At 40.8% G+C, this 12,652-nt stretch overlaps 1 protein-coding gene across 6 annotated transcripts in view; it reads right to left on the reverse strand.

Annotated features, from left to right (window-relative positions):
* MLIP (muscular LMNA interacting protein) overlaps positions 1-12,652 on the reverse strand; it is a 274,040-nt gene that overhangs the window by 154,781 nt on the left and 106,607 nt on the right. For all 6 annotated transcript variants that reach the window (XM_029595699.1, XM_029595700.1, XM_029595705.1 and 3 more), the window contains exon 2: positions 9,102-9,155. In XM_029595699.1, the coding sequence (XP_029451559.1) occupies positions 9,102-9,155 (54 nt within the window). The remainder of the gene's footprint in view (positions 1-9,101; positions 9,156-12,652) is intronic.

Here is a 12,652-nt window from a genome sequence, read left to right on the forward strand (position 1 = left end):
GCCCAAGTCTTCATCTACTCCAATGTCTGAGTATTTGCCTGCCTTGAGTCTTCATCTGAATCCTCGTCCTGAGTCTTGTCCTCATCTGCCTTGTCCTCTGTCCAACCTGCTGCTTCCCGCTGCTCCCTAGTGGCTGTCCGAAAGGGCTTGGAACGGTTGGAGGAGCATTCAGAGATCACCATTGCATGGGTGGTCTCAAGGAAGCTCGCACGTTCGGTCGAGGCTCAGGGTAAGGACGTTTCACTGCAAGGGCACACATTTCGTCCCGCACTGGAGAGCGCCCCCTGGTGCTCTCGTCCATCGCAGCACAACAAAATGAGTACCAACATACATTAAAGCATTTTTAATATGCATTATAACAGTACTAACATGCATTAATACATTTTTAATATGCACTAAGCATTACATTTGGTATTTAATTTGTGTTAATGCAGCTTAATAAATAGTGTGCTAAGTGAACAATGGAATATACAAAACGAACAAGATCTATTATTTTATTCTTAGTGTTACCTTATATATTTACTTAGCATGAGACTACTGTTGATGACTTGATAACTTAAGAACAAGTTCTTTCCTGCAAAATAAACTTTTTAACAACATTTTCATTAAGTCTTTCTAGCTTTACAAATCATTTTATTCCCACATGGCTGCTCCTGCCACAAGTCTGGAAGCAATTCAGTTCTTAACGCAAAATAACCATGAGAGATCAAATATTATGACAGCATACTATGTAAGAGCTTGAACACCAGATTATTAGCCCAATGTACTAGCAATTTACCATCTGGAATTAATTTAGAACATTTAATTGCAATAAGTCACTGAAACATAGGTTTTAAGTTTTCTTTTTTTTTATTTCTAAACAAAAGTGTAGATAGTTATCCAACCAATAACCTAATTTTAGTTTAAAAAAAAGTTTTTAAACACCCTCAATTTGTATGACCTATATGTATCAGATCGTCACAGGAACTGACACTTTTCTGGAAAGCGTACTTTCATTACAAGTAAAATTGGTAATATGGCAACAAGGAGTTGATTTGTACAGTGCAGCTAGCAGAGACTGCAGTGTACAAAAATCCTCTTGTTAGACTTTTTATTGCTTATAAGGACTAAAATTCTTTAGTGATGTCAATTTTACAATGAATACCTCTGAATGTGTCTGCAATACCACCTACCCCAATTGAAAGTGCCCCTGTACAGTGGTAGGTACCTACATCTAGAGTGTCAGACTGACCCTATACAGTCTCTCTCTTTCTCTCTCGCTCTCTCTCTCTCTTCTGTGCCTCATGAGGACCTGTAGCAAAATTACACAGGTAACATATGCTAGTAAAGTAGAGGAAGAAGGCTAAATTTAGGCTCTTAGGGAAATTGAAATCCAGAGCCTTCAGTGCTGCATTCTCAGAAAGGTTCCAGACACAGGCTGAGCTCTCAGTGCCTGGATGAGACAATAAATAGCGCAGAAAAGAAGATTTTTGTCTTGTTAGGAATTTAGGAACATTCTGGGGAAGGGGGAGCCTAGTCTGATAGGATGGGCTCCAGCTTAACCAGGTTACTGGTGCTAACTTTTAAAAAGGAGATAGAGCAACTTTTAAACAAGAACACGAGGGAAAGCCGACAGTCTCTCAGCAGTGCATGGTTCAGAGCAATCTATCTTCAAAGGATAAGGCAAAACCAAATGTAGAGAACCTAAAAGATCTTTACCTGCCATATGATCTATTTAGTATGCTGGGGGGGAACATAGTTAGGTTAATGTGGGTTTGTTGCTCCCCCATAAGTGAAAGTGAAAATATTATGCTCCCATGCTATATAAATATCTGCCACCATTTTCTGTGTGGAGTTATGAGTTGACCTATGTAGGGCAGCATATCCTTCCTGCTGTTCCCTTTTGGTTGTTTTTCCAGAGAAGGGCCCTTGGATCTCTGAAGTGAGATCTGGGTCCCTTAAAGAAGTTGGGACACCTTCACCTTTTCATTTCCGAGGAGGAAGATGTCCACCCCTCCTACCTCTGTTTTTTGTTTCCTCTTTTTGAGTAATCTTTTTTTTTTCTCTGTGTAAGCTGAGTACTCTAGGGACCAGGGACTTGGGACTCAGGCACTGTAACATCAGCAGAAGTGGTGTCTTTTCACAGAAAAAGGCCCAAAGGACCATCTGTGTCCTCGAGGAGGAATGAATTCCCATTCATTCCCTGGGATGAGGAGTATGGAAGGAGGAAAAATGGAGAACCCATTTAAGGGACTATGTCCATCTTTAGAAGATCAATGGAGAAGGATAAAAGAAGTTTGAAGAGTACCTTTCTGGCATGGTTAAAGGGAAGAGAGGAGAAAATGGAGTAACAGGATTGAGAAGTATAAAATGGGAACTTGATAATGACATCTAATTTGAGATTTCTTCTTTACATCCATTAAATGGGAGAGGAATGCAGATACCTATTCTATTTTAAGAACTGATATAGATCTAAAGGATGACAATTGGCTTTCATCATCCATGCAATTAATTTAGAGAAGCAAATCCATACATTTATTAAAACCTTAAAATATGAAACTGGATATTTCAGCTATTCTAAGCTGTAAAGAGACTTTATCAAATTTCATAAATCAACAGTAAAGTTGAGTCAAAAATCATACCAGCTATCAAAGGAACATAGTAATGACGGCAGAAAAAGACCACCTGGTCCACTCAGTCTGCCCGGCATGATTCTTAGGGCAGCAACTGCTGCTCCATGCAGTTACTCCCAAGCATTTTGTTAAGATTAGTAATATTAATAATGAACACCAAGCAACTGTCAAACTCATACAAAATTACGTCTAGCGACATTTTTACAGGGTGAGCAGTCTTCTTGATAATTCAAACAGTGGCCTGGATTTATCAAAATGTGGTAAGTACCGCATGCGATAGCAAAAGGGGCATGTTTTATGCTAATGTAGTATTTATTGCATTAATTACCTGTTTTTCAATGAGAGAGAGAGAGAGAGAGAGAGAGAGAGAGAGAGAGAGAGAGAGAGAGAGAGAGAGAGAGAGAGAGAGAGAGAGAGAGAGAGAGAGAGAGACTGGCCATAATAGCATGTCCCATAGATAGGTATTTATATCCCTAGGATAGGCCCACCTAGTAACTCGAGGTGGGGATTAGATAAGAGTGTAGGGGGTTAGGGGCCGCTTTCACATTCTACATGAGACGTACGAACAGAACAGTGGTCTCTTGTGAAGATTTGCTGGCCTTCGGATTCTTCACAAGAGACCACTGTTCTGTTCGTACGTCTCATGTAGAATGTGACAGTGGCCCCTAACCCCCTACACTCTTATCTAATCCCCACCTCGAGTTACTAGGTGGGCCTATCCTAGGGATACAAATACCTATCTACGAGACATGCTATTATGGCCAGCCTCTCTCTCTCTCTCTCTCTCTCTCTCTCTCTCTCTCTCTCTCTCCACATCACAAATGTAGTTAAAAATCTGCATTATGGCTGTGCGATACTCTTTGCAGGGAGCCTACTCCTCCCATTTTTTGGAATTTGCATCGCACCATTCGATATGGTGCGATCACATGTGGTAAACACGTTTTCACATGCGTTAAAGGCCTATCGCATGCGAAAACGGGGCTTTTCGCATGCGATAAGCCCTTAACGCATGCGAAAACGCCTTACCGCATTTTGAAAAATGACCCCCCAGTGCTTGTTAAAACATGCTTTGCTTTTGGACTTGGCCATAGAAATAGTCCTGTGCTTTTCCCCTAATGTCTGCGTAACAGTACCCCGGACCATAAAAGCCCAGCATTGGCTCTCATCTGAATCCAATTTCCTTCCCCACCCCCGCCATGCTTCTACCTGCTGTTACATCTATGAGATCATTAGTTCTGTTTACAATGAATTTAACTGCATAATTACTAATTAATTACAGGGCCTGTAGGAGTAATCATCCTCCTGACCAGGGAATCCTGGACATCCAGATAAAATTTACATCAAGAAAGAATTTAACATCCATGACTGTGTCTGAGGTATGTTTCCTGGAACCCTAACTGGGACTTGTTAGACCAGGGGTTACACAAATAAATTAGAATGTTCTAATGGAAAGGTGGATGTAAAAGATGAAAAAACCCAGATATATTTAAGTACATAGCACGCAGATTAAAATGACCACAAACTGCCTAGATCATCTCATAATAAACAATAATACAAATAGAAATACAATTTAAATTTCTTCAAAATGCAAATGCTACAAGTCTGAAAAATAAGTCAGTAGAATTTATAGCACTAAAAGTAGAAATAGACATAATAGGCATCTTGGAAACCTGGAGAAAGTAAGATAACCAATGGGACACTGTGATAACAGGGTACAAATTACATTGATATGACAGGACAGATAAAGTTGGTAGAGGGGTGGCACTATATGCTAAGCATGGCATAGAGTCAAGCAAGATAAAAGTTTTGCAGGAAACAAACTTTATTTTCAAATCCTTATGGATAGAAATTCCAAAGGTAAAAGGGAAGAAAAGTATAGTGATGGGAATATTTTACCATCTACTTGGCTAGGATGAGAAAACAGACTGCAAAATGCTAACAGAGATTAGTTGGCTGTAAAATGGTCAACAGAATAATAATGGAAGATTTCAGTTATCTGAGTATTGATTGGATAAATATCACACCAGGACATGCAAGGGAGGTAAAGTTCCTAGATGCCATCTTGACTGCTCTATGTAACAGTTGGTCATGAAACCAATGAGAGGGGAAACAATATTAGATCTAGTTCTCAGTAGAATGCAGGACCTGGTGCAAGAGATAAAGGTGCTGGATCTGCTTGGCAACAGTGATATAATGTAATAAAATTTGACATAATCACTAGAAAGGTGAATACTAAGAAAAACTATTGCAGTAGCATTTAACTATAAGAAGCAAGATTATGATAAAATGAGAAAATTTGTTAGAAAAAAAACTGAAAGGAGAAAACACAAGGTTAAAAACTTGCAGGAGGCGTGGATGCTGTTTAAAATAACTATTCTTGAGGCCCAGACAAAATATATTCTGTGCATTAAAAAAGGTTGACAGAAAACCAAACGAAAGCTGGCATGCTTTAATAGTGAGGTGAAAAAGGCAATTAAAGCAAAAAGGGCATAATTCAAAAAATGGAAAGCAAACCTAAATGAAAATAGGGAAGAGCATAAGCACTGACAAGTTAGATGTAAAAAAGTAATTTTGTGAGGTGACCAGATTTGCAGATGACATAAAATTGTTTTCAGTCATTAAAATGGCAGCAGACTGTGAAGATTGAAGGACCTTGTGAGAGCAGGAGACTGTTTCTGAAAGGCATATGCAATTTAATGTGGACAAGTGCAAATTAATGCATGTTGGGAAAAATAATCCCAACTAAAAGTGAATTATGTTTGAGTCACAACCTAGGAAAAGGACCATAGAGTCTATGTGGTAATACCTTGAAATCTTTGGCTCAATGTGTTGTGGCAGTCAAAAATGCAAATAGGTTTGGAATTATTTGGGAAGGAATAGAGAAGAAAACTGAGAATATCATAATGTCCTTGTAAAGATCCATGGTGCAACCACACCTTGAGTAGTGAGTGCAGTTCTGGTTTCCCCCATCTCAAAAAAGATATAGCAGACATAGAAAAGGTATTAGAGAAGGGCAGCAAATCTGATAGAGGGAATGGAAAAGTTCCCTTATGAAGAAAGGCTAAAGAGATTAGTGCTTTTTAGCTTGGAAAAGAAATGATTACTCTTATATTATGTGTGGGCATAATAATGAGATTATGATTTCTATGAAACTTGATAATAATATTATGTATGTATGTTGTAAATCACCTAGACCTTTGGTGAGGTGATTAATACATTTTAATAAATGAAATGAAAATGAAATGATTAAGAGGCGATATGATTGAAATTGATATAATCATGAATGGGGTGGAATGGGTGATTAGGAAATGGCTATTTACCCTTTCAAATAACACGAGGACCAGGGGATACTCCATAAAACTAGCAACTAACAGATTGAAAACAAATCGTAGAAAGTATTTTTTCAGACAGCGCACAATCAAGCTATGAAATATGTTTGTGAAGGATGCGGTCAATGCAACTAACATGGTGGAGTTCAAAAAAAGGATTAGACAAGTTGCTGAAGGAAAAGTCCATAAACAGTTAATAGCCAGGTAAACTTAGGAAAGATAGTGATTATCCCTGGGAGTAAGATATAAGAAACAGATCAACTATCAGGGATCTGATGGGTAGTTGTGATCCAGACTGGCCACTGTCGGAAGTAGAATGCTTGGCTCAATGGACCTTGGCCTGACCAAGCATGGCACTTTTTAGGTTTTTAATGTTCTTCTGTTCAAGGCTCAGAGTTACTGAATTGCTTGAAGAAAGACAGGCCCAGAAAACAGATAGCTTAGGCCATGGCCCTATGGGCACCATCAACTAATGGTTCATTCTATGGCCCCTTGAGAATACTTTGAGCAAGCATTCTAATTATAAGAATTTGTGCCCTGAAGCATCTATACAGCAAAACATTGGCAATGTCGGCATTTTTTTCACAAATCTTTCTCAGTAGCAAAATTGCGTTTTGATGAACCTCAAGGAATGTTGAACAGCATGTGTAAACAATCATACTACCAAAATAAGTACAATTCAGCGTACTCTTTTAAAAAATGTTTGCAGAAGCAAGATGGTGATTTATGTAGCCGTATCAAAGTGAAGCAGAACGTGAAAAAAAATTAGTGCTACCAAAGAATGCACAATTGGGCACATTATCACTGATTTTAAAATATATACAAAGAAAAACATTTATAAGAAAAAAAACAAATTTTTGGTACAATAAAAAAAGACAGGTTTTTATGACCGGTGACTAAACTATCTGGGATTGAACTCAGTCTGTGATGTTTTCACTCAATGCTGATTTCTTTTCCTCTCCATTGTATATGTTGATTTAAAAAAAAAAGATTGATTACAAGTGAAGAAAAATCATAAATTTACATCAAACAGACTATTTTTTGAATTATGTTTTAATGTGAAGTCCGTGATTCCCTGAGTATATTTATTTTTTGTGTGAGAAATTTTAAACATTGTATAATTATAAGAAAAGATAATTAAAATATCACTAATGGTTTTATTTGATGGAGTAAATAAAGACAGTTTGTTGAAACAAGGTCTTTTATTTTACTTCAAGCATAAAATTGTCAATATCACTCCCATAAGACATAATGGAAGCCATTTTCTTCAAGAGTGAGTTTTATTTATTTATTTATTTATTGGGTTTTTTTATATACCGGCATATCTGAGATATCACATCGGTTTACATTCAGGTACTGTAGGCATTTCCCTGTCCCCAGAGGGCTTACAATCTAAGTTTTTGTACCTGACACTTTGACATTCAAAGTGAGATGTACGAACAGAACAGTGCTCTCTTGTGAAGATCTGATGACCCTCGGAGTGAGAAAACTCACTCAAAGATGAGATTTGTGCAATGTTCTCTCCATCAAGAGAGCCCATCAAGCTAGGTTGAGAGAACATTGCACAAATATCATCTTTGAGTGAGTTTCCTCACTCCGAAGATCATCAAATCTTCACAAGAGAGCACTGTTCTGTTCGTACGTCTCACTTTGGATGTCAAAGTGGCCCCTAACCCCTACACTAATACCTAAACCTCACCTCAAGTTACTAGGTGGGCCTCCCATAGAGATATACTCTCTCTCTCTCTCTCTCTCTCACAATCTCTCTCTTTCTCTCTCTCGCTCTCCTTAAAATAGTGAAAACATTGCAAAGTGCAATAAAGCCATATTGCACAGCTTAATGAAAAAGGTGTAGTTATTTCCCACATTAAAACTATATGATATGGCATTGCAAAGCTAGCCCACTTGACCAGAAATCCCAAATTTGCATCACACCACGCATGAAGGTGTTTTGCACATGCAAAAACACCATACAGCACTGATAAATGACCTCCTTAGTTGGCCAAGTGAAGCTGTTGAAAATCCCAGCATGCTCAGGGAAGCCAGGACTCAGGTACCCTGGGCAAATTACATTTCCCTCTAGAACATTTTATCCAGCTAAAGTGGTCATTTTCTAAGCCACCATATTTTATCACAGGAGGGGTACAATATCATGAGGGGTGGTCCTACAATATTTTGCCCCTCCCCTATAAAGTATCACAGCATTATTGTCACATTCTTTTCTCTGGTGGAAAAAGTTTGCTATACAAAAGAATATGTTTGGGGCCTCCTAATCTCGTGATGGCAGCCCCTATGCATGGGACCACCATTAACTTTAAGGGTCCCGTGACCCAAAAAGAACTCTCCTGATTCTACAAATGCCCCTAGAGTCTAGTAAAAAATATCACCCACCCCAGAGCTGCCTTTTGAGGCAGCTCATTAAAAAAATGTTTAAAAATAGAATGTAAACCACATGGCGATAACCTGCCCCCCCCTCCCCAATCCCTTCCCCATTAAATCAAATTCCCTCCACCCAAGACAAGACCCCTCCCCCTTTAAGTAAATGTACATTCCTAAGAGCTACCCTAGCCCTTTCCATTAAAGGCAAACCCAAGTAGGGCCCCCTCAACCCCCAAAATTACCCTGGTGGGCTTGTGGGCCCCAAATCTTTCTGACTCCCCACTACCTTTAAAAAGGTCATTGGTGGTGAGTGGAGGGCCTGGGGCATAATCTAGCACAAGGGCCAGTCGGCACCTTTTTCCAAAATGGCACTGACTGGCCTTTACCCTAGCATGTGATATTTTTATACATTTTTTTATGGGGCCACCTTTTCAGGCAGCCCCAGAGTGGACAAAGGGGTCTACCTAGATCCCAGGGGTAATTGGAGACTTTGGGAGTGTAGGTTCAGGCCTCTGGGCCCTTTAAATTTCACCACGGGATCCTTGAGACCCACACTACCATCCCAAGGCTCTCGCAGTGAAATAGCTACACCTCCTTCAAATGCGACAAAATAATGGGGCTGACTTTTTTTCAATTGTAAACCAACTAGAAATGTTGACAGGCTGTCTATAAATTTTAAATAAATAAATAAAATTACACCCCATCATATCTAAGTCAAAAATATTATGATGCTTTCCACACATTAAACAATAGTATAGAACTGATTTGTATTTATGCTTACCCCCGGTTTCCTCCCAAGAATGTCATTACTTGGATTCTTTGTAAATGGATTATCCTGTAGACAACAAAAGAAATTTTTAAAAAGAATTATTAATCAGTGTCATTATATCTTCAGGAAGTATAGTACTTTAGAATGTTTCATGTCATCAACAGGATGGCCCACATTACTATGTAGATCTTAAACTAAAAGAGAAATAATCCTTAAGAAATATTCAGTATATACTGTTGCGCGCCCTGTCCGCGCTTGGCCCACGCACGGGCCTGCTCACCTTTCCAACTCCACTGCAGGTCCCAGGTTGGCCTACCCGGCAGCTGCTGCTAGCTCCTCCAGGCCTCGGTGTCCCACGGCGGCGGTTGCCAGGTCTTCCTTAGCACACCAGGCCTCACTTGTGGCGCAGAGGTTAAGGCCCAAAGAGACTCTTAATCACCATAGAGTCATAAAAAGACTTTGATCAGAAGGTTTTGGGTTCAAGCCCCCTCATAGGCACCTCCAAGAACAATTCATTCCAAGCTTGTGCGTTCAAGCCCCCACATCTAAGAATTCCAAGAATATTGACACCAATCAGAATTCCCCCAGGTAGTACCTCTTGGACTGACTATCTGGTACTGACCTTTGCCTGCCTCCTTATCCTTGGAACTCAACCTCAGCTATCCTTGACCATGCCTCCTTGATTCTGGCCCTGCTCCTAGCCATGTCATCGCAAACACTGTACTGGCCTTCCTTGATTCCTCAGTCCTTCAGTCAAGATATCAACTATGCCCCCTTGATCCTGGTGGGCACACCTTTATACTTCCTATCAGGGAGACTCTGCGAGGCCCACCTAAGTCCAAGCGACCCGGGACCACAGGCTTCCAGTGGTGAAGCTCCAGCTAGCCTCTGTCTCCTCCTGTGCTTCCTGGGTCCGACCAGGGAGCGGTCTCCACTGCTCCAGGACAAGGGTCCACCTCCAAGCGCAACATATACCACAATCTAACAGACTACAAGTATTATGGGGTATATTTTAAAAGGTGCGCGTGCGTGTCCACATGCGGGCAGGGGGCCTTAATTTTATAAAGGTACGCACGGCGATGAGATCGGGCCTCTCCCAGTCTGCTCCAATTAAGGAGCAGACTGGGAGGGAACTTTCCTACCCCCTGCCCATACTCCTTCCCTCTTCCCCGGTCCTTCCCACCCCCTAAACCCTTTGTCCTAACTTTCCCTTTTTTTTATGTTGCTTACTGCTCTGTTGGTCGGCCGGCGCACGCTTCCCCGGCACAGCAGCAAATGACCGCTGTACCAACTGCCTCCAACACCGCCCCCTGGACCGCCCCTTTCTCTGGGCCTGGCACTTATTTGCGTACCGGGGTTTATGCACGTGGCCGGGCCAGTTTGAAAATTTACCCAGCACGCGTAAACCCCGGGATTTACGCATGCAGGGGTTTAAAAGTTTACCCATATGTGTATCAGATAGTTAAAAGAAAAAGAAAGAAATAAAAAATATTATTTCTGTTTAGCAATACTCCTGGATGTTTTAATTGTTGTTTTTAATTTAGGTGAAATTTCTTTAAACGCTGTAAAAATAAAAAAACAAAAAACAAAAAAAACCCCTACCATTCCCTCTTGTATGTTTTGTGGGAGTTGCTGGACTCTTTCACTGTGTGAATTGCAGGGGAGTTGGACTAATGCTTAGATATTTTGATTGTTCGCATAGTTCTGTCTCATGATATGAAAGTGTATTTGATTATAGACTCACAATATTATTTTGTTCTTTTTGAGCAGTTCTGAGTTTTGAGTTTTTTTAATGGAGAATGCGCCCTTGTTTTTCCCTCCCCTTTCATCCTGAATCAGAAAAATTTCTGCTAAGTTTCTCTGTATCTTCTGACCAGGTAAAATGTGTCATGCAATCTCTCTGGGCGTCTGACGTCATCTTCGGGGGCCAGGCCAAGGTTTCCCAACACAGCCCCTTTAAATTCCAGCCCATTGCGCCCGCACCTAAGGGGCAGGGTCTGGAGGAGGAAGCCGACAGTGTCTCCCTTATGGGGGAGAATGCCACGGGAAGGCCCAGCTGCGGCCGGAGCTGCACCGAGCATGCCGCAGGGATCCCCAGAGAAGTGCAGCAGGTAAGGGGGGAGCCCGGCTGTGGCTGCCCATGGCCGAAGTTCGCAATACCTAGGCAGTTTCTTGGCCTTGGAAGACCTAGTTAGGGTCACTGGAAGCCCAGTTTTTAAATTTTTTTTATCTTTTCCTTTTTTTTTTTTTTTGGTTTTGTGTTTTTTTTTTCATGATTAATGTGTATTTTGGCTCGGCAAATGAACTGAACTGAAAACAAATGTTTAAAAATCCCCTAAACAAAAAAATTGAGCTGTACTGAAAATTGTTAGGCTAACATCTCCATCAGGGATTTCAGCTCAGGATGCAGCAGAGCACAATGTTGCATGTCTGTGACCTGAATTGTAATTAAAATGTGAGGTTTATATGGTGGGCACTGTGGTAGTCCCCTTCCTATGCAGGTCCTCATGGCAGTAACTAGTAAATTATTTTTCTGGCAACAATGTATCTTCCGTCTTTTCACTCTCCCTCTGGGGTTATAGAAGCTATTTTATTCATGTTAATGTCTCTGGCTGCTATAGAGGAATTATGTAAACAGGCTTCCAACCATGCCAGATATTCCTGAAACATTTAAGGTGCTGAGAGGAGGGTGGATAATTACTGTCAAAAGTAAACAGGAAGACTTTGATGGATTCAAATCTTTACAGCACTAGCCCTAGGACAGTATTGTTTCCCTGTTCAAGTTGGCCTTTCTAAAAGTACATGGCATCATATACCGGTAGGGTTGCCAAATTCCAACTGTGAAAATTCTGAACACTTGGACACGCGGAGTACAATTTTCACCTTCCTCCTTCCACATGACTATTTATTGAAAAAAAAAGAACTTGTATTACTTGCCTTATTACTAGAAAACTGTGCACAAAATGAGGTGCAACCAAATGATCCCAAATATAAATATACCAACAACCCATTTGAACAGCCAGGAAGATTACAATTACTTAATAACTGCCAGCCCCACTATTAGGAAAACTTGTCTTTTTTTTTTAATTTATATCATACCCTTTACCCACCACAGTCATCCGAGGACCGGGGCAAGGATATTGGATGCCTTAGGCCAGGGCTTCCCAAACTTTTAGCCAATGTGACCCCATTTAACCACTTGAAAATTTATATGACCCCAGAGGATGACAAAATCAGCAGGGATGCAGTCCCCCTTTAACAATCACCCCACTTTCACCATCCCCACACTCCAACTGATCCCGTCTCTCAACTCCATTCCCTCCAGAGGACCTCCTCTCTCAACCTCTGCCCCTCCAGCTGATCCCCTCTTATATCCAACACTCCTCTCACCTTCCCAGACCATACCCTCTCTCACTCCCTTCAGCCTTTTCCCATCTTCCTAGCTAATCTCCTCTCATCTCCATACCATATTTATAACCCTCAATCGATCCTCTGTCATCCCTTTCTCTCATCCAATCCTACAACCCCCTCACTCACCAATCAGCCTCTCAACCCTTTTATCC

The sequence above is a fragment of the Rhinatrema bivittatum genome, chromosome 3 (assembly GCF_901001135.1).
Source record: "Rhinatrema bivittatum chromosome 3, aRhiBiv1.1, whole genome shotgun sequence".
Classification (NCBI taxonomy): domain Eukaryota; kingdom Metazoa; phylum Chordata; class Amphibia; order Gymnophiona; family Rhinatrematidae; genus Rhinatrema; species Rhinatrema bivittatum.